The 21,590-nt window shown below is 35.3% G+C and overlaps 1 protein-coding gene across 1 annotated transcript in view; it reads left to right on the top strand.

Moving 5' to 3' along the window:
* Positions 1 to 9,325: 9,325 nt before the first annotated feature.
* Positions 9,326 to 21,590, top strand: part of LOC309961559 (transmembrane protease serine 11E-like) — a gene marked incomplete at both ends in the record, with an annotated part of 29,491 nt that continues 17,226 nt past the window's right edge. The window contains 5 exons of the mRNA XM_082838978.1: positions 9,326 to 9,408; positions 10,466 to 10,590; positions 15,175 to 15,296; positions 17,470 to 17,537; positions 21,003 to 21,166. Coding sequence (XP_082695104.1) covers positions 9,326 to 9,408; positions 10,466 to 10,590; positions 15,175 to 15,296; positions 17,470 to 17,537; positions 21,003 to 21,166 — 562 coding nt within the window. The remainder of the gene's footprint in view (positions 9,409 to 10,465; positions 10,591 to 15,174; positions 15,297 to 17,469; positions 17,538 to 21,002; positions 21,167 to 21,590) is intronic.

The raw sequence follows: 21,590 nt of genomic DNA, 5'->3' as shown, positions 1-21,590 counted from the left end.
ACATCAGGATTCTACCCACTGGAATAGAGACTCCATTGGTCAGAACTTATATTCACAGGGAGAGTCATGGATAAAGGACATTATTCTATTTTCCAGGGGGCCAAATGCTCAACCAAAAATCAAAGATTCTATTATTAAGGAAAATATTTGGGATAGGCACATATGAGTCTGTAGCACAGACATGCTTAGTTCGAATGATGAGAGGTATATCCTGTTGTGATGAACAGTAGGCAGATGAATATATGGGTCTGAAGTTTAGACAAATAATCTGTATTTATAGATTTGGTAGCCATCAGCATTTAGATATGAATTAAAGACATGGACATTAGTGACTGAAAATATTTAGCCCTTTTGGATAAAATAATACTTTTTAAAATAAATTTATTATTTTTGGCTGTGTTGGGTCTTCGTTGCTGCTCACGGGCTTTCTCTAGTTGGGGCGAGAGGGGGCTATTCTTCGTTGCGGTGCGCAGGCTTCTCATTGCGGTGACTTCTCTTGTTGCGGAGCACGGGCTCTAGGCACACAGGTTTCAGTAGATGCGGCACATGGGCTCAGTAGATGCGGCACATGGGCTCAGTAGTTGTGGCTCATGGGCTCTAGAGTGCAGGATCAGTAGTTGTGGCGCACGGGCTTAGTTGCTCCGCGGCATGTGGGATCTTCCTGGACCAGGGTTCGAACCCATGTCCCCTGCATTGGCAGGCGGATTCTTAACCACTGCGCCACCAGGGAAGCCCTAGATAAAATAATACTTTTATAATTTTATGGTATTTGCACAGTAAATTCTACCTAATTCTAATATGAATCTGAGCATATTTCACTGTTATTATTAAAATGCCAATATATTAAAGTATAATTAAGTAAATATATTTATATTAAGTAAATATATAATGATCAACTTCACAAATTTGTGTTCCATCCAAAAGTTAAGACTCAATACTTCCATTATATTATAGGTCAACAACTGAGGCAGGAAATTCATTAGTCAAGAAATCCCTCTTTTGGAAGAATAATACAAACACTAAGAGTCAATACATTTCCAGTTGTCTCTCATTGCTAAATTAATTCAGATAGGGTTTTATTATATACAGAAATTTCTAGATTATCTGAGGGATTCTTTGTGTATGGCTTACAGTACTTGCCAGGGAAACAGCAGCCAGGAGGACACCACACAGTCTAGCACATGTTGCAGCTGGCACACTCCAATTTTAAGGCCCATCAGTGGCTTGCACAAAATGCAGTTTTACAAGTCTAGGAATTTTAAAACTGGCTTAGGATGCAAGTAGTCAAGAAACTTAATGACTTCCTCATATGAAACTTGGATTATTTCAAATGACTTGCAGACTCTTAATTTGACCATTCCAAATGATCTGGCATGTAGCCATCAGAAAAATAACATGTGAAAAATTATGTTAAAGTTGATTGTTTAAAAAATGCTAAATTTTAATTATAATAATGTTGAGCATTTTTAGGTTATTTGAGGCATGGAAGGCGAGCTTTGGTGGAAACTAAAGAGCAGCTAGATCAATTAAACTTCTCATTGTTTTCTAACAAATGAAGAAAATGAGAGCATACTTTGCATCATTTAAGTTGGGGGTTACAGGATGCTGGAACTTCCGTGATGTTGAATATGCTCTCAGATTTCTCATCTGAGAAACTTAGAACTTAGATGAAAGGACTTAGTCTTTCAATAAAAGTTCTAAGATGGAGACACAGGTCACTAGTCTTCTAGTTCAGAGTTATTTCCACCATATCATGCCAACTTTCATAAGAGGCATCTAGACAAAGTCATGAGAAAGATTTGGTAGAAAGATATCTAATGTTACAAAACAATTTCTGAAAGGGAGTGCTATACATTAGCAGCTTCAAGAGTGTCTCTAGCTCAGGTTTCTCAACCATTTTTTCTTCTGACACAACAGCCACAACATAGTCACACACTCCCTGTTAATGCTTTTGTTTTCCTTCCATATTTTAAAATGCATACAATTCCCTACGACTAGCTGCAACGGTGTCTCTTGTCAACATTTTTGTGGGAAACTGCTGCTTTTAAAATTGCTGACTCAGATCATTTTGACTTATTATCTTGAACTGCAAAGAGTGTGAAGAAAATAAAGCAAATATGTTAGTGTAATTAAGTGTTAAAGTAGCTCACTTTATAATTCTATAGACCCATACCTAATTACTTAATAATATCTTTAAATTTTTTGCACCCCATCTATCTGTGACTGTAAGTTTCTAGACGTCAGGCAGAGTGCCAACCTAAATCTCAGTTTGTAGTTTCCTGTGACACATCATATCTGGCTGGGAACTTAATAAAGAGCTAGATGATAACACAGTGGAGACCAGAGACATTCGTTACAGTTGAATTGTCACTAATAGTTATATAACACACATGTCCAATAAAAGCCTGATGATACCATATTTGTAATCACAAATTCCTTTTAAAGTAGGTGGGAGGAAACATATTATCACTTGAGTTTTATGGTTAGTTAAATATAGGAGTCGTTAAGCTATGGGTTTTACCTAAGTTAACAGTTAGTGGTAGGGTTTTCTTTCATTCCCAATATTTATTAAAAACTTACTATTGCACTTAGTAATACTATGCTTATTAAAAACTTATTATGGTACTAAGTAATAATATATTTTTATGTCTATGATTCAACTTTTAGGTACTTTATAATGTGAAAGTGCCACACAGAGCCATTTCAATAATTCACAAAGTGTTGTCAGATATTTAAAAACATTATCTTAGAGCTTGGTATAAATAATTTCACACTGCTTCCCCCACATAAAATTGTTTTTATTGAATAGTCATTGGTGCCATTTTCCAGTATTGAGGAGCATACTAAGAGTATTATAAAACTAATTTTTGTTTCTATGCTAAGAATATTGTGGTGAATAGAGTTCATGATATTACACAGTATTCTTTTTATTAGAATCTGAAAGAATTGTATTGTGGCTAAGTAATTGCTCAGTTTTAATCTTATGGGTGACATGAAGAATGTAACTGAATAGGGTTTAGTTGTTTTCTTGTTTAGTTTTGTTTAGTTTTGCTTTTGAGTTCACTGCTAGAAGGCTACAAAGTTTGTCATCTGACTTAAGGAAATATCTAGATAGGAATTATGTAGTTTTAGTACTCTTCTCATTTTGTGTTTTCACTTATGTTTTGCTTTATTCTTGCATCTCTATGTTTAATTTAATACCATATATGTAAATGTAATTTAATACTATATATCACTTTATAATTATATAAATGTAAATATATATCTTTATAAGCTACCTTAAATCAGTCTAGAACAAGGTAGAATATAAATAAAAACATTTAGAATAAAAACAATGAGTTTCCCACCATTTGTCTTGGTGCTATTAAAAGAAAATGGAAACAGTTGTCTGGTAATTAGACTACCACCTTGTTATGATTGTAACTTCTCTTTGAGAACTATTCACAGTTATTATGGTAGGGAATGCAACCATAATTCAGTCCAAGGGCCTGGCTGATGTTATCAGACACTTTATAGGTATGTTTGTATAACAGTGGACACGGCAGCAGTAGGCTATTTGTAATTTATTTTTTGAATTGTATTTTATTTATTTTTTTATACAGCAGGTTCTTATTAGTCATCAATTTTATACACTTCAGTGTATACATGTCAATCCCAATCTCCCAATTCATCACACCATCCCCACCCCCCCCGCCGCTTTCCCCACTTGGGGTCCATACATTTGTTCTCTACATCTGTGTCTCTATTTCTGTCCTGCAAACTGGTTCATCTGTACCATTTTTCTAGATTCCACATATATGCATTAATATACGATATTTGTTTTTCTCTTTCTGACTTACTTCACTCTGTATGACAGTCTCGAGATCCATCCACATCTCAACAAATGACCCAATTTCATTCTTTTTTATGGCTGAGTAATATTCCATTGTATATATGTACCACCTCTTCTTTATCCATTCATCTGTCGATGGGCATTTAGGTTGCTTCCATGACCTGGCTATTGTAAACAGTGCTGCAATGAACATTGGGGTGCATGTGTCTTTTAGAATTATGGTTTTCTCTGGATATATGCCCAGTAGTGGGATTGCTGGATTATATGGCAATTCTATTTTTAGTTTTTTAAGGAACCTCCATACTGTTCTCCATAGTGGCTGTATCAATTTACATTCCCACCAACAGTGCAAGAGGGTTCCCTTTTCTCCACACCCTCTCCAGCATTTGTTGTTTGCAGATTTTCTGGTGATGCCTATTCTAACTGGTGTGAGGTGATACTTCATTGTAGTTTTGATTTGCATTTCTCTAATAATTAGTGATGTTGAACAGCTTTTCATGTGCTTCTTGGCCATCTGTATGTCTTCTTTGGAGAAATGTCTATTTAGGTCTTCTGCCCATTTTTGGATTGCGTTGTTTTTTTTTCACACACACACACACACACTGTATTTTATTTTTACAAGAGCTAAATTAACTGACACCAAGCATTATAAATGGATGACTAAAACAAAAGCAACAATGATTGCATTTACCAAACACAAAACACACTCAAACTATGTCATAATATTGACATTCAGTCCAGTAATCCTCCACTGTAACAGCTCCTTTACTTTGCAGTGAAAATTGATTTGTATATTTTTTGCCTCTGAGTCCTTGTGGGGTTTTTTTTTGTTTTATTCAAACAGAAATTCACAAAAATTATAATCATCCTCATCAGTTCACTCAGTCCCATGTAATTTTTTTTTCATCTTCATCTTTTGTTAGCACTTTTATGAATTCTTCAGTTTTCCATTAGAGTTCTGAAAATGCTTATTCATTCAGTTCAGCAGTATAGTCAGTTACCAGAAACCTGTACTTGTCAGAGTCTTTTCCATGAACTCCTTGAAGATGAAACCCGTTATAGGAACATATTTGCAAAAGCATCACAGTGGGTTGTTTGTTTTTTTAATATTGAGCTGCATGAGCTGTTTATATATTTTCGAGATTAATCCTTTGTCTATTGATTAGTTTGCAAATATTTTCTCCCATTCTGAGGGTTGTCTTTTCATCCTGTTTATGGTTTCCTTTGCTGTGCAAAAGCTTTTAAGTTTCATTAGGTCCCATTTGTTTATTTTCATTTTTATTTCCATTACACTAGGAGGTGGATCCAAAAAAATCTTGCTGTGATTTATGTCAAAGAGTGTTCTTCCTATGTTTTCCTCTAAGAGTTTTATAGTGTCCAGTCTTACATTTAGGTCTCTAATCCATTTTGAGTTTATTTTTGTGTATGGTGTTAGGGAGTGTTCTAATTTCATTCTTTTACATGTAGCTATCCAGTTTTCCCAGCACCATTTATTGAAGAGACTGTATTTTCTTCATTGTATATCCTTGCCTCCTTTGTCATAGATTAGCTGACCATAGGTGTGTGGGTTTATCTCTGGGCTTTCTATCTTGTTCCATTGATCTATATTTCTGGTTTTGTGCCAGTACCATATTCTCTTGATTACTGTAGCTTTATAGTGTAGTCTGCAGTCAGGGAGTCTGATTGCTCCATCTCCATTTTTTTCCCTCAAGACTGCTTTGGTTATTTGGGGTCTTTTGTGTCTCCATACAAATTTTAAGATTTTTTGCTCTGGTTCTGTAAAAAGTGCCATTGGTAATTTGATAGGGATTGCACTGAATCTGTAGATTGCTTTGGGTAGTATAGTCATTTACACAATATTGATTCTTCCAATCCAAGAACACGATATATCTCTCCATCTATTGGTATCATATTTAATTTCTTTAATCAGTGTCTTATAGTTTTCTGCATACAGGTCTTTTGTCTCCCTAGGTAGGTTTATTCCTAGGTATTTTATTCTTTTTGTTGCAATGGTAAATGAGATTGTTTCCTTAATTTCACTTTCAGATTTTTCATCATTAGTGTATAGGAATGCAAGAGATTTCTGTGCATTAATTTTGTATCCTGCAACTTTACCAAATTCATTGATTAGCTCTAGTAGTTTTCTGGTGGCATCTTTAGGATTCTCTATGCATAGTATCATGTCATCTACAAACAGTGACAGTTTTACTTCTTCTTTTCCAGTTTGGATTCCTTTTATTTCTTTTTCTTCTCTGATTGTCATGGCTAGCACTTCCAAAACTCTGTTGAATAATAGTGGTGAGAGTGGACATCCTTGTCTTGTTCCTGATCTTAGAGGAAATGCTTTCAGTTTTTCACCATTGAGACTGATGTATGCTGTGGGTTTGTCATATATGGCCTTTATTATATTGAGGTAGTTTCCCTCTATGCCCACTCTCTGGAGAGTTTTTATCATAAATGGGTGTTGAATTTTGTCAAAAGCTTTTTCTGCATTTATTGAGATGATCATATCTTTTTTATTCAATTTGTTAATATGGTGTATCACATTGATTGATTTACATATATTGAAGAATCCTTGCATCTCTGGGATAAATCACACTTGATCATGGTGTATGATCCTTTTAACGTGTTGTTGGATTCTGTTTGCTAGTATTTTGTTGAGGTTTTTTGCATCTATATTCATGAGTGATATTGGTCTGTAATTTTCTTTTTTTGTAGTATCTTTGTCTTGTTTTGGTAACACGGTGATGGTGGTCTCATAGAATGAGTTTGGGAGTGTTCCTTCCTCTGCAATTTTTTGGAAGAGTTTGAGAAGAATGGTGTTAGCTCTTCTCTAAGTGTTTGATTGAATTCACCTGTGAAGCCGTCTGGTCCTGGACTTTTGTTTGTTGGAAGATTTTTAATCTCAGTTTCAATCTCATTACTTGTGATTGGTCTATTCATATTTTCTATTTCTTCCTGGTTCAGTCTTGGAAGATTATACCTTTCTAAGAATTTGTCCATTTCTTCCAGGTTGTCCATTTTATTGGCATAGAGTTGCTTGTAGTAGTCTCTTAGGATGCTTTGTATTTCTGCAGTGACTGTTGTAACTGTTCCATTTTCATTTCTAATTTTATTTATTTGGGTCCTCTCCCTCTTTTTCTTGATGAGTCTGGCTAATGGTTTATCAATTTTGGTTATCTTCTCAAAGAACCAGCTGTTAGTTTTATTGATCTTTGCAATTGTTTTCTTTGTTTCTATTTCATTTATTGTTGCTCTGATCTTTATGATTTCTTTCCTTCTGCTAACTTTGGGTTTTGTTTGTTCTTCTTTCTCTAGTTCCTTTAGGTGTAAGGTTAGATTGTTTATTTGAGATTTTTCTTGTTTCTTGAGGTAGGCTTTTATAGCTATAAACTTCCCTCTTAGAACTGCATTTGCTGCATCCCATAGGTTTTGGATCATCGTGTTTTCATTGTCATTTGTCTCTAGATATTTTTTGATTTCTTCAGTGATCTCTTGGTTGTTTAGTAACGTATTGTTTAGCCTCCATGTGTTTGTGTTTTTTACGTTTTTTTCCCTGTAATTCATTTCTAATCTCATAGCCTTGTGGTCAGAAAAGATGCTTGATATGATTTCAATTTTGTTAAATTTACTGAGGCTTGATTTGTGACCCAAGATGTGATCTATCCTGGAGAATGTCCCATGTGCACTTGAGAAGAAAGTGTAATCTGCTGTTTTTGGATGGAATGTCCTATAAATATCAATTAAGTCCATCTTGTTTAATGTGTCATTTAAAGCTTCTGTTTCCTTATTAATTTTCTGTCTGGATGATCTGTCCATTGGTGTAAGTGAGGTGTTAAAGTCCCCCACTATTACTGTGTTACTGTTGATTTCCTGTTTTATAGCTGTTAGCATTTGCCTTATGTATTGATGTGTTCCTATGTTGGGTGCATATATAGTTATAATATTTGTTATATCTTCTTCTTGGATTGATCCCTTGATCATTATGTAGTGTCCTTCCTTGTCTCTTGTAACATTCTTTATTTTAAAGTCTATTTTATCTGATATGAGTATTGCTACTCCAGCTTTCTTTAGATTTCCATTTGCATGGAATATCTTTTTCCATCCCCTCACTTTCAGTGTGTGTCCCTAGGTTTGAAGTGGGTCTCTTGTAGACAGCATAGATATGGGTCTTGCTTTTGTATCCATTCAGCAAGCCTGTGTCTTTTGGTTGGAGCATTTAATGTATTCCCATTTACTGTAATTATTGATATGTATGTTCCTATGACCATTTTCTTAATTGTTTTGGGTTTGTTTTTGTAGGTCATTTTCTTCTCTTGTGTTTCCCACTTAGAGAAGTTCCTTTAGCATTTGTTGTAGAGCTGGTTTGGTGGTGCTGAATTCTCTTAGCTTTTGCTTGTCTGTAAAGCTTTTGATTTCTCCATCGAATCTGAATGAGATCCTTGCCGGGTAGAGTAATCTTGGTTGTAGGTTCTTCCCTTTCATCACTTTAAGTATATCATGCCACTCCCTTCTGGCCTGTAGAGTTTCTGCTGAGAAATCAGCTGTTAACCTTATGGGGATTCCCTTGTATGTTATTTGTTGCTTTTCCCTTGCTGCTTTCAATAATTTCTCTTTGTCTTTAATTTTTGCCAATTTGATTACTATGTGTGTCAGTGTTTTTCTCCTTGGGTTTATCCTGTATGGGACTCTCTGTCCTTCCTGGACTTTGGTGGCTATTTCCTTTCCCATGTTAGGGAAGTTTTCGACTATAATCTCTTCAAATATTTTTTCTGGTCCTTTTCTCTCTCTTCTCCTTCTGGGACCCCTATAATGCGAATGTTGTTGTGTTTAATGTTGTCCCAGAGGTCTCTTAGGCTGTCTTCATGTCTTTTCATTCTTTCTTCTTTATTCTGTTCCACAGCAGTGAATTCCACCATTTTGTTTTCCAGGTCAGTTATCCGTTCTTCTGCTTTAGTTATTCTGCTATTGATTCCTTCTAGTGTAGTTTTCATTTCAGTTATTGTTTTGTTCATCTCTGTTTGTTTGTTCTAGGTCTTTGTTAAACATTTCTTGCATCTTCTCGATCTTTGCCTCCATTTTTTTTCCGAGGTCCTGGCTCATCTTCATTATCATTATTCTGAATTCTTTTTCTGGAAGGTTTCCTATCTCCAGTTCATTTAGTTGTTTTTCTGGGGTTTTATCTTGTTCCTTCATCTGGTACATCTTCATCTGGTACAAAAGACCCTCTGCCTTTTCATCTTGTCTATCTTTCTGTGAATGTGGTTTTTGTTCCACAGGCTGCAGAATTGTAGTTCTTCTTGCTTCTTCTGTCTTCCCTCTGTATTATTTGTAATTTTATAAGTAGTAATTTATTTGTATTTCTTTTAAAAACATAGCAATGAAAACATATGATCCATGAGCATGTATTCAATATTTTAGTTCTGCCCTGGATATTTTAATAGTCTTGTTCAAGACTAAAATAAGAATCTAATAAGATTGAAGATCTCACCAATGCCAGCTGACATGATTCTTCCACAAAGCACAAAGCATCTGAAGTGTTTGTGTGAACAAGACAAGCAGGCACAATCTATAAGGTAAAGAAATGAGCTAGTGCCAAATACTCAACAAAAACTGAATAAATATTTATTAACTAATATTTTAAAACTTAAGCACTGACTTAGGGAATTAGTAATGTCATGAGGTACTATGCTGTTACTTCATTGTGGTATCTTTCCTTATGCTTTTGTTTGGATATTGTAATTATATACAGACATTCAATGACCACAAATAAGAAGTGTCTCCTGAAATTAATGTCTCCTTATTTTCATTTATCACTTTCTGAACTATGATAATACTTCACAGTAGATAGATAAAATCATAGTTGGAAAATTATATATTTTAAAAAGGTGAAATAGACATATCAACCACAAAGCTTGATTATTATATAAAGTGTTTTATGAAAATCAGGTTTTACTTAAATAGTAATTATTCTTCACAACGTCTGACCTTTCTTTTCTTTTTGTAATATTCCAAGTTCTTTTCTAAGACTAAGGCAGAACAGAAGTGCTTTGAGAGAGGTTGAAACCCATGTTGTGGTACTGACAAATGGTCAGTTCAATTTGGCTTAATCAACTTCAGTTCAATCCTCTCTGTGAATATATATTGAGCATCAGAGTGGTCAGAGAATAAAGAGATAAGTAAGGCACAGACATTATCCCCAAGGGGTTCAAGATGTATATTATGATGTGATACTTAGGGGTGAATATAGTTTACTGAAATAAAGGGGACTTTTCTGAACTGGCTCTTAAATGCACAAAGGCTTTTATGATGGAGGCACTGTTGTAGGCACTTTACATACAGTAATTCATTTAATTCTTACAATAATCCTATAAGATTGGTACTATTATTATCATCTTCATTTTTTGAATGAGGAAACTGAGATACAGAGAAGTCAAATTACCTGCCTAAGGTCAAGCAACCAGAGCCAGGAATGGTTTCAGCAGCCAGGGATTAGGGTGTGTTCTAAAACAAAACAGTACTCTTCCTTCTAACTGAGTGTCCTGAATTAGTTCCCCAGGAATATCTACTTCACCTAAGGAGTGGGTATGGGTGTGCACTGTAATATAATCCATCGTTTGCTTTCTTTCTCAGGCCAGCTGTGGTGAGGGCCAGGAGGAGAGCTTGTTTGGAGCCCTGGGTTATTGGCCTCATCACCTTTATATCCCTGATTGTCCTGGCAGTGTGCATCGGACTCATCGTTCATTATGTGAGATACAGTAAGTATGGGTTGCCCTGGCATCAAGTGATTTACCTCAAATATTTCCTGATTATATACCTGTTTTGATTTGCCTCAAGCTTATTCATTCATTTCTATAATTTGTTTGCATAGCTGGTACAAAGAACTCTTCACCAGCCTTGTTACTCATTTAATCCTCACAAGCCAAGGAGGATTCTTTCTTCTATCTTTGATGTAGCAATGCTTCCTGCTGGGAATAGCATGCTAGTTTTCATATTCATTAACAGCAATAATCAAGTCTTAATTAAGGGAAAACCATAGGAAAGCTACAGTCCAATGTTTGGGGTTGTTTGAGGTCATAAGACAATCATCTTGATTTAAAATAACTCCAACTCATTGAAATCCCGACAGCTCAATAAATTGTACAGTCAGGGATCATAGGGAAGTAGGCTCTATTTTGTACTAGTAAGTCAGGAAAATGCTTATAGTAATATATTGTTGAATAAATGCCTATTCGTTATTTTAAAATCATCTTGGTATATATTGCAAGTGATTAAAGGAGATAGGATATGCTGAGAATATTAATTACAAAGAGGTTCACTCTGTGGTAATCAGGTACCTCCCTGCTAGATGAACCCTGAACACTGCTATGTTATTAGAAAGGTCCCCAGGGTACTTCAGAACTATTCTTGTAGGGCATAACAACCCTTCTGAAGTTTCCTTCTTACTCTGTCTCAGGTTTTAATTAGTTGACTCCACTTTGACCTATTTGTTTAATATCTCTCTTAGTGACTAGATAATGCTTTGATGTTCAAGACCCTGTAACCAAAGAAGCTAATCACTGGATTCTAATTGAATTGGGAATTTGTAGCAGTTGCTTTTTTGTAAAGAGAGATGGTGATCTGTAAACTGGTTACCTTCTACTAGCAGACACAAATCCAATCTCAATTTCCTAAACAAGGTGGATTATTCCTGAAAGAAAAAGTATTCAAAGATTTTTTTTGGGGGGGGGGTAGAATTTGCCCACATGTAGTTCTTTGAATTTGGACTATCTGCATTTTGATAATTTCTCTGGAGCATGTTTTTTTAGTATAAAAAGAATAGCTAAAATAACTTTATAATTCTACAGTTCTATTCTGAATATATTAAGTCCCATTATGTTGTAAGCATCATTATTCCTCTCCATGGACACCTATGTTTTACTCATTTTTATATTTCTAGAACTTATTAAAGAACTTATTAGGTGCATATTAGATAATTAATGTTTACTGAATACTGAATGATAAAAATAAATGAATTATACCTACGATATTTTCTTGGGGCATATTTTGGTTTGTCTGACTTAACAAGGAATTCCTAGTCATGTTAGGGATCTTATTAATTCAGTGAGAGAAAATGTTCTTACTACTTCTCCTTTGCCTCTTCCCAAGCCAAGTATTATAAGGCTTACAAATCTTACTCATATGCATACAATAAAAACCTGGTAAGATTTCAGTAACCTGTTCCTGTGTACCCTATTGTTGGGATGATAAGCTGAGTAATATGGAACACACAACGTTCACTGCCCACACACCACACCTGAATAAACAGCAATTGTTATGATACGTGTTACTGTCATATTTGTGATCTGTCTTTTGTTTAGAGATATAACCTAAGAACAGAGTAGATATAACACATGAGAATTTAGGTGCTGGCATGCCTAGATAACCAAACTGAGCCAAACAAATCTATTGTAGAAACAGGCAGATAAAGATGGAGGTGATCAGACTGCATCATTCTGGCATAAAACCCAGGACAGCATAGAACTGTGTGTTCAGTTTTTATCCAGTGGCCTTTGGGACTGCGTTTCTGTCCCTTTTGTGATTTGACTGACAGCAGGTGAATCTATTATGAACATCATTGTAGGTTATAGAATCACAAAGCTGTTAGAAAATTATCAGCAAACTCATGTTCATCCTTATTTTTCTTCTCTGTTAATATTCTCAATAATATTTTTCAACAACTGCACATGCCATATAATTCTGGTAACTGGAAATATGTTTTGACACCTAGCAACCTATTTGAGTCTATCAGGCAAATTAAAATATTGACTTTAGATAAGTTGTTCATTTGGTTGAAGCATATAAAATTGCTGATATTTGACCATTTTTAACCTATATAAATGGCAGTTTCAAATAATTCAATCTAATAACTGAAAAGAAACAGGTCTAAGGATGTAGAAGAGTATGTTTTCCTCCTCTTTAGAACCTTACTATTCAACATGTGGTTAGGTACCAGCAACATCCGCCTCATCTAGGAGCTTGTTAGAAATGCAGAATCTTGGGCCCAACTTTATTTCTTTAATTAATTTTTATTGGAGTATAGTTGATTTACAGTGTTGTGTAGTTTCTGCCATACAGCAAAGTGAATCAATTATACATATTCATATATCCACTTTTTAAAATTCTATTCTCATACAGGTCATTACAGAGTATTGAATAGAGTTCCCTGTGCTATACAGTAGGTTCTTATTAGTTATCTATTTTATATCTAGTAGTGAGTATATGTCAATCCCAATCTCCCAATTTATCCCTCCCCCCATTTCCCCCTTGGTAACCATAAATTTGTTTTCTACATCTGTGACTCTATTTCTGTTTTGTAAATAGGTTCACTTGTACCATTATTTAAAATTCCACATATAAGCAATATCATATGATATTTGTCTTTGTCTGACTTCACTGAGTATGACAATTTCTAGGTCCATCCATGTCACTGCCAATGGCATTATTTCATTCTTTTTTATGGCTTTCTTATTCCACTATGTATATGTACCACCTCTTCTTTATCCATTCCTCTGTCAATGGACATTTAGGTTGCTTCCATGTATTGTAACAGTAAATTTACAATACAATACAATTTACAATACAACACAATTGCTATTGCAAATAGTACTGCAATGAACATTGGGGTATGTGTATCTTTTTGAATTATGGTTTTCTCCGGATACATGTTGGGCCCAACTTTAGACCTAAAGTAAACTATTGGTCAATATTTAGATAAATTTAAAATGTTACTTGAAATTGTGTATATTGTGATCTGCTTGCATTTCAGGTCAAACAGGCCTCAGGGCAAGGGCAAGGTCATTCAGTGAAAGAGAGGGAGAAAGGCAAATCCTCCCTAGATCCTCACTTAAGTGGCTAATGCTCAGGAGACCCTGACCTTTCAGTGTCATCCATCTCCTTTATGCATAACCAACCCCTCCCCAGGCCTTGTCCGAGTCTGACCAGAGGTTTCCCTTTCTGTCCCAACAAATCCTCTGGATGGCTAGAATATTCTTTTGGAATTTACTGGTAGTTTTTTTTTTTTTTTTTTTCTTATATAACTCTCATGTAAAACTAGAGATTTCTCCTATAGCCTCAGTGAGTGTATTTGGTTTTTTCCACTCCAAGAAGCAATATATAATGAAAATTTGTGCTTTGGGAATTAGACCTTAGCTTGAAACCCAGTTCAGTCTTTTCCGGCCAAGTCATGTTAAGGTTGGGCAATTTATTTACACTTCTGAGACGGTAGACCTTATCTGTTAAATGTGGATAATACTACTTTCTTATGGGAGTTATTTTAAATTGAATGAGATATGCAAATATGCTTGGGACACAGGTGTCTAATGTTAGTTTCCTTTCCCTCTGGGGTTTAAGTGAGGGAAAGGATGAGAAGCAAGAGAGCACCTGAGATTGATGAGGCACACTCCATTTTTCTATCATAACCACACGCAACCATCATGTTCCAGATGCTTGGCACAGAGTCTCTCACAGAAAAGATAGTCAGCTGAATATTCATGGAATGAATCTTCTGAGCTCTGTGCTTGCTTCATGTACAGGAGGGTAGAGGAAAAGCTTGAATTGTTGCACTAATTCTTCAGCAGACCAAAAACATGGGCTGCTTGAACTGGATGCAGAAAGTGGAGACAATGGCTAAAGAAACAGACAAACCAATTCCTATGGCTGGTGGGAGAAAATAAATAGAGTGACAAGGGAACCAGGTGAAACTAAGTAGTGTCTCTGGAGGGTTATGTCCAGTGGCAACTCTACCTCCTTAAACTTCTATATACTGAGCTCCTAGCATTTTAATCCCTACCCTCATCTCCTTATCCAAAATAAATATTCTTACACTAGAGTCCCTATGGCAAGAATTGATGTGTAGTTTATGGAATTGGAAGAAATCTACTTTTAAAATATAAAAATGCATTTACTCTTGGGAAGCTTCCGAATCTATTCCTGTTGATATGCTCAGATGGTGTGACTTACTGCTTCTTGTGGCTTATTCAGGAATGGATAACACATGACTAATTAGCCTACAGGAACACCAAGCATTTCATATGGCTTTTATACTCTAAATCTTATGATGATGAATGTTGTTGTCTCTTATCTTGAGATAACCATGAAGGTCAGAACAGGATGATGGAGATGTTGACCAGGGTAGCATTGTTTCCTGTCTCAGTCTGTCTAGCAACTACCAAATGGGGAAATGATGATGCTTTACACTGTTTCCTGTCTCAGTCTGTCTAGCAACTACCAAATGGGGAAATGATGATGCTTTACACACATCTGATAAAAAGTATGATGAGTTTTTTCCTCTATCCTTGCAGATAAAAAGACAACCTACAATTACTATAGCACATTGTCATTTACAAGTGACAAACTATATGATGGGTTTGGAAAAGAGGCTTCTAAAAATTTCACAGAAATGAGCCAGAAAATTGAATCAATGGTAAGCATTTTATTCCCACTTCTAGGGTATTTGCTATCACTTTTTACCATAATTTTTAGTATCCTAGCTTCTCAAACATCCATTCAACTGATCTTGTATATCTTGCAAAATGGGGAGAGGCCCTACCTGAGAGATATATGACAAAACTAACAATACATGAATTGGAGGAATATGCCTTACAGGGCTAAACCTAGTGACTTTTAGCCATTTCTTTTTGTACCTCCTACTCACCCTTCCTTAGCTAGTGCTACAGTATTGATCAGCAGAGTCTAGAAATTCTGAGAATGTTAGGGTGACCCAAGATACAGTTGTTGTATCATTGATTTCCTAAAGAGACCTTTAGCAAAAGGACACAAGATTGAAACTATTCAGACCCATACTTGAGAAGTATCTTAGTATTTTAAAATATCCAACCTTGGACAAGTTTTTGGTACATAAGTCTATAGGAAATCCTTGGATATTCATCTTTATCCTTAGGGCATCAACATTCATCCTGAGGAATGAACTGAATATTTTAAATAGTGGAAAATTTAGCAGTATAGGCCAAAAGAGCAAGAGCCTGGGTGATGACTTCTCTTCATTGTCAGACTACTTAGAGAATAATTTAGACTTTTCCTGGTAGTCTGTGAAGTAATTAGTGAAATGATGTGATGGAAAGCACCCTAAACTAGGAGTTGGGACACCTAGTTCTAGTACCATTTACTAGCCAGTGATGTGTCATTGACATATCTCTTTATCATTCTGGAAAAATTCTCTTATGTGAAAATTAAGGCACTAGACTAGAAAATTTCCAAATTGTCTTCCAGTTCCAATATCCTGAGTGAGAACAGAATGGCAGTGGCCCACCTAGAAACTGCCTGGTAGACTAGGAGCCTGAGGATTTGGATACTTTGCTGAGGAGAGGGTCAAATCTTGGTTGTATTTGTACTTGTAAACACCAAACCAGGGAAATATCAAATAAGCTCTTTTTAAGGAGCTATATTTTAGGATATATATATATATATATATATCTGCTTAAAATATAACATATATTAAAGGAAAGGAAATAGAACTAAAGAGATCAAGTAAAGATGCAACTATTTTCCTTGTTTTTTGTGCCATTCACTAAAATTTTTATAAGATCCAGACTGACTTAAATATATAGGAATACAAATAAGACTCTAACACTCTTAAAAATTAATAATTTTGAAATTGTTTGATGAAAAATAAACCTTTAAATAAATATTTCCAAGTGAATGCTGTCATTAGAGAACTCATTTGAATTGTGCTGATTTGTCTCATAATTGAAGTAACTTTCCTTGGGCACAAAGACTCAGAAGTCAAACAAAATGTAAGAAAGAATAAAAAGGCTCATTGTTTCTGTCAGTCAATTACCAGCTTGTAGTATCTGTATTTGGTAAATATCCATACAGTGAAAACAAGAAACACTTGCTGTGTTTATCTTGACTTTTAATTTAAAAATTTAAGTTGGCTAGAATTCTTATTTGTAGTAGTAAGAAATACCTCCACAAAATACATTCTTCCACCCTACTAGAATAAACCTTGTAGGAGGTATTAGGCTATGTATCCCAGTTCACCTGGGCCTTCCTAAGAGCATCTTGAGTGCTGAATTGAGTGCAGATTAAGACAGGATATTTGGTAACTTTTTCACCAGGTTTGAGAACCATGTGACACCATTATGTGTTCATTTCCCTCTTCCAAGTACTAATCAAGCCCGACCCTGCTTAGCTTCTGAGATTAGATGAGATCCAGCATGTTCAGGATGGTGTGGCCATAGATTGTCCTTATTTTTATGATCTACCACTTGACAGAGCTTTTTCACTTCCTTTGTTTATCTACTGTAAAAATCTGTATCTCACGGTGTGGATGCTTACTCTTACTTTTCAAAACCCAATCTGTTTATTCTCTTTTGTCTCTTTCTGAGTGTAACATAGAAGATGTCACTCCTGGCCCCCCTACTATGGTTCCCCAGTTCCTATAATTCCTAAGGCAGAGTTCAGTTGAAATCACTGAGTAGAATACAAAAAGAGATTCCTCAAGTTTAGCACATTGTGAAATGTCAGTCAATGTGTTTTGTTTTTAAGTTTTTTAAAAATGTTTTTAAGCTTTGAATCAATTTGCAGAATTTCAGAAAATTATCCTTGCCGACGTATTTTGAATATTTTTGGAACAGGTGAATAATGCATTTCATAAATCTTCATTGAGGCAAGCATTTGTCAAGTCTCACATTATCAAGTTCAGGTATGTAGATCTAAAATGCTGACTTCTGAATATAATTTAAAGATAAAGCTGTTAACCTGGTCAGTAATAAATACTGTCTGAAGTGTTAATGATATGATATAATTCAATTCAACAGACGTTAATTTGGTACCTGCCCTGTATAAGTCATGGGTTACAATGTGCCTTACTCAGTCTTTAAATTCAAAAGAAGGCATTTGCAAGATGATTTTGAGGGACAGAAGTGTTATTGGTGGCTATGTTATAGAACTGTTTTTTTGTTTGTTTGTTTGTGTGTTTTTTTGGAATCCCTAATTAGCACAAATAGGGACCTAAGCCACATCCCTCGGTTTAATAGCAAATAAGTGTCCTATGTAAAATAGTGTAGTAGATGAGATTTTTCTTCTCCTCTTGGTTCTCCTTCCTACCAATTTTCTTTCCTTTCTTTCATTCCACTCATTTTTTCTACAAATACTTAAGATCTCAGATCTGATCATCAACCATCAATAAATAGAATCCAGAACATAACATTTTAAGCAAAATACTATACGAGGATCTTAAGTAATGTATCGTCTTATACAAATTATTTTTATTTTTCAAAATAAAACAAGAGCTATTTCCAACATTATTTCAATGACAAAAACTCCAAGTTACTTCTCAGTCTATTACTTAGTTGACATCTCTGAGGTGTTAGTTTGCTCACTCCTGAAAATTCCATACTGTTTGGTGTTTGAATTTTTACTTTTTCTTAGATCTGCTTCTCCAGTTCTTAAATTTTCACTCTCTCAAGGGGACTTCATCCACCCACAACATGGTTTCATGTGCTATTGAAACCCAAGTTTCTATTTCCAGTCTAAACTGTTGTCCTGATTTTTAGAACTATATGCCTGCCCACGCACACCTCCACATGGAGGTTTCACAGAAAATTCTTAAACTCAAGAAAAACCCAATCACACTAATGAGAAAACTGGAAGTCATCCCACACTCCTCCCTTTCCTGGGCCCCTTGCACTTTATGAATAACTACCAATTCTGTCTTCCAAATAACTTTATATTTTGTTTACGCCTTCATCCCAGAAATCTTGCTACTCATTCTTTCTTCTGTTACTACAATATGAAGAAGTGTAATTTGTTGGAAAGATAAAGTCAGTCTTAGAGATGTTGATTTGAGGTACTAAGGGAACTTACGAGCCTGAAATATGCATCTGACATAAGGGAGGAAATGGAAACTGAGCTGAAGACATAAATTTGCTCAACATCAACTCAAAGTATTAGAAAGTGTGGGTGTCAACAGAATTTCTCAGAAAAGGAGTAATGCAAGAAAAAAAAGGATGATGAAGAAAGCTTGAAGAATGACAGTATTTAAGGAAATAGAAGAAAAATAGGAACCTAGGAAATAGGGAAGGAGCAGGAAAAATGAAGAAACAAGAGAGGCACCACTGAAGCTAACAACAGAACGTTTCAGGGAGTGAGTGGTCAGCATCAACAAGACTCCTGAGACGCCAAGTAATGTGACTAGAAAGAATCCATTGGAAATGTCAATGAGGAAGTCATTAGTGTTCAAGCAGAGAAATAACTCAGTGGAACAGAAGGGGAGGATGCAGACTGCAATGAAGTAAATATGAGGCAGAATGTAATTTACCCATTTAAGAAGGTTTTCTGTGATATGAAGGTGTGAGATAAATTGTATAGCTGGGGTAGAGGGAGAGTTTTGTTTGTTTTTGTCTCTATTAGCCAGCCAGTATAGGAATAGTTTAAGATAAATAAGAAAGAGTAAGTAATAGATGATAGGGTTGCTGAGGCAGTGAAATGGGATGAGATATATAACAATAATCTCTTTAAAGTCCTATTTGTTTTTTTCAGATTACAAAAACAATAGAAAATTTTATAAAATTCAAATAACACAGTATTACAAAAAATAGAAAGCGAAAGCCCCCTCTCCAATAATTTCACACCCAGAAATGATACATTTTGTTAACAACTTATATTTAACATTTTCCCAATGACTGCATATAGATCTATTTCATTCTTTAGCTGGCTGTATAGTATTTCACTACAAGTATATGTCAAGATTGATTTAGCCAATGCCCTTTTGATGAACACTTGGGTTGTTACATATTTTTCTGATTTAAAAATAAGGTTATGACAACATATGTGTACGTATCTCCTTGCACACAAAAGAGTGTATTTGAAAATTAAACTTCTAAAAGCAGAAATGCTGCATCAAAGAAGATGGATAGTCAAATTTATAACAGATAAACTGCCTTCCAAAAATGAGATTCTAATTTATATTCACACTTACAGTTTGGGAGCATAGGAGTTGATGCAGTATACAGTGAGGAGTAAAATTGTTTGGGGTTCTGGTTCAAGATGGTGAAGTAGGAAGAACTAAACTCACCTTCTCCCATGGACACACTGAGTCTGCAGCTACATAAGAAACAATTTTCCCTTAAAAAAAAAAGTTGGCTGAGTAAATACTACACATTGGGCAAATGAGAAGAAAACCACATTGAAGCAGGCTGGAGACAATGGGACACAATTTTGTCATAAACTCCACCCCAGCAGAGCGATCCACACCAGAAGAAAACTCAAAACCCAGAGATTCTCCCTGGTGACTGAAGGGTTCGAACCCCATATCAGGCACCTCAACTTTTAGGATGTGCACCTGAGAGATGAGCCTCCAAAACATCTAACTTTGAAAATAAACAGTGCTTGAGTTCTGAGAACCACAAAACTGTAGCCATCTGGGAGATGGCTCTTAAAGGGCCCATGCACTTAGGCTTACCCATCCCAGGGCCCAGCACTGAGGCAGCTTATTGCACCCAGACTAAAAGGGAACTGATTGCATTTGAAAAGAAGGGGTAGAGTAACTGACAGAGAATGAAAGTGTAGTCAAGGATGATTCCAAAAAAATAAATAAAGGATGATTCCAAAGTAGTAATTCATTCAAATAATGCTAAAGCTAGTGAACACTCTATCTTGGAAATATAATCACGTGAAGTCAAAACAACTTGCTCAAGCTTTCTAATGTCCTTAGGATTGGGAGTTGTTTCGGATAGCCTGAAGGCTGCTTAGGAGAAATCACTGGATTTACTTAAGCCACTGGAAATTAAGCCTGAAAGCCAAAGCCAGAGTTGATTTCATATTTACCATACATTTTATTTGATAATTTTGAATGGTTGACAAGAGAATTATTTTTTGTATTAATAACCCAAGTATTTAACTAGATCCTATGGTGGTAAGGGAGATCATGAGCATACTAGTTGCTTATCAGAGAGGCTGAGATGGGAGTTCTATATATGACAAGCAATAGGAGTACAGAAGAAAACAAATTAAAACTTTTAAAATTGCATTTATGGATTTGTTTTGTGTTTGTGTTTGTGCTTCAAATGAATGATAAAGAAAAAAATAGAGTTTGATATTACCATAAATCTTATTTGGAACTTTATCTTTAAAAACCATTTTTCTCTTTTTCCTTTTTGGTCCATAGTCAAGAGGAACATGGAGTATTGGCTCATATGCTGCTGATTTTTAGATTTCCCTCTTCTGAGGATCCTGAAACCGTAAATAAAATTATTCAACATGTTCTACATAAAAAGCTGCAAGATGCTGTAGGACACCCTAAATTCCATCCTGAACTTGTTGAAATTAAAAGTAAGTTTATTTCTTATTATGTAGTTCAATTCTCTTACATAGAATAGCTCCATGTTAAGTTTGGTCTTGGGCACTGATTTTTTAAAACGTTTTTGGATGTCTTTCATTGTAGGGATCTTGCCACCAACAGAATATTTCTTTCGGACTAAATTGGTTCTAATGAAGTTTAAAATTTTTTAATACTACCTTAAACTTACACCACCCATGCAAGTCTGTCATTAACCCCTGAGCCTGTGTTCTTTTTCTATATTGGGGCTTACACTTTAGCTATAGAATCCAATGATAAATGGAGAAAGTGGCTTTGTGCGTTTATTCCTCTTCTTTTTCTTGTTGCTTACTTTTTATGTTCTGAGTATGATGGATGGAAAGGTTCATGCCATCTACATATTTGCTTTCAAATGTCATTAGCTTCTTTACTTAGGCC

Source organism: Leucopleurus acutus (genome assembly GCF_964270905.1).
Source record: "Leucopleurus acutus genome assembly, chromosome: 4".
Taxonomy (NCBI): domain Eukaryota; kingdom Metazoa; phylum Chordata; class Mammalia; order Artiodactyla; family Delphinidae; genus Leucopleurus; species Leucopleurus acutus.
The sequence above is the reverse complement of the archived record's forward strand: the minus strand, read 5'-3'. Positions and strand labels throughout refer to the sequence as shown.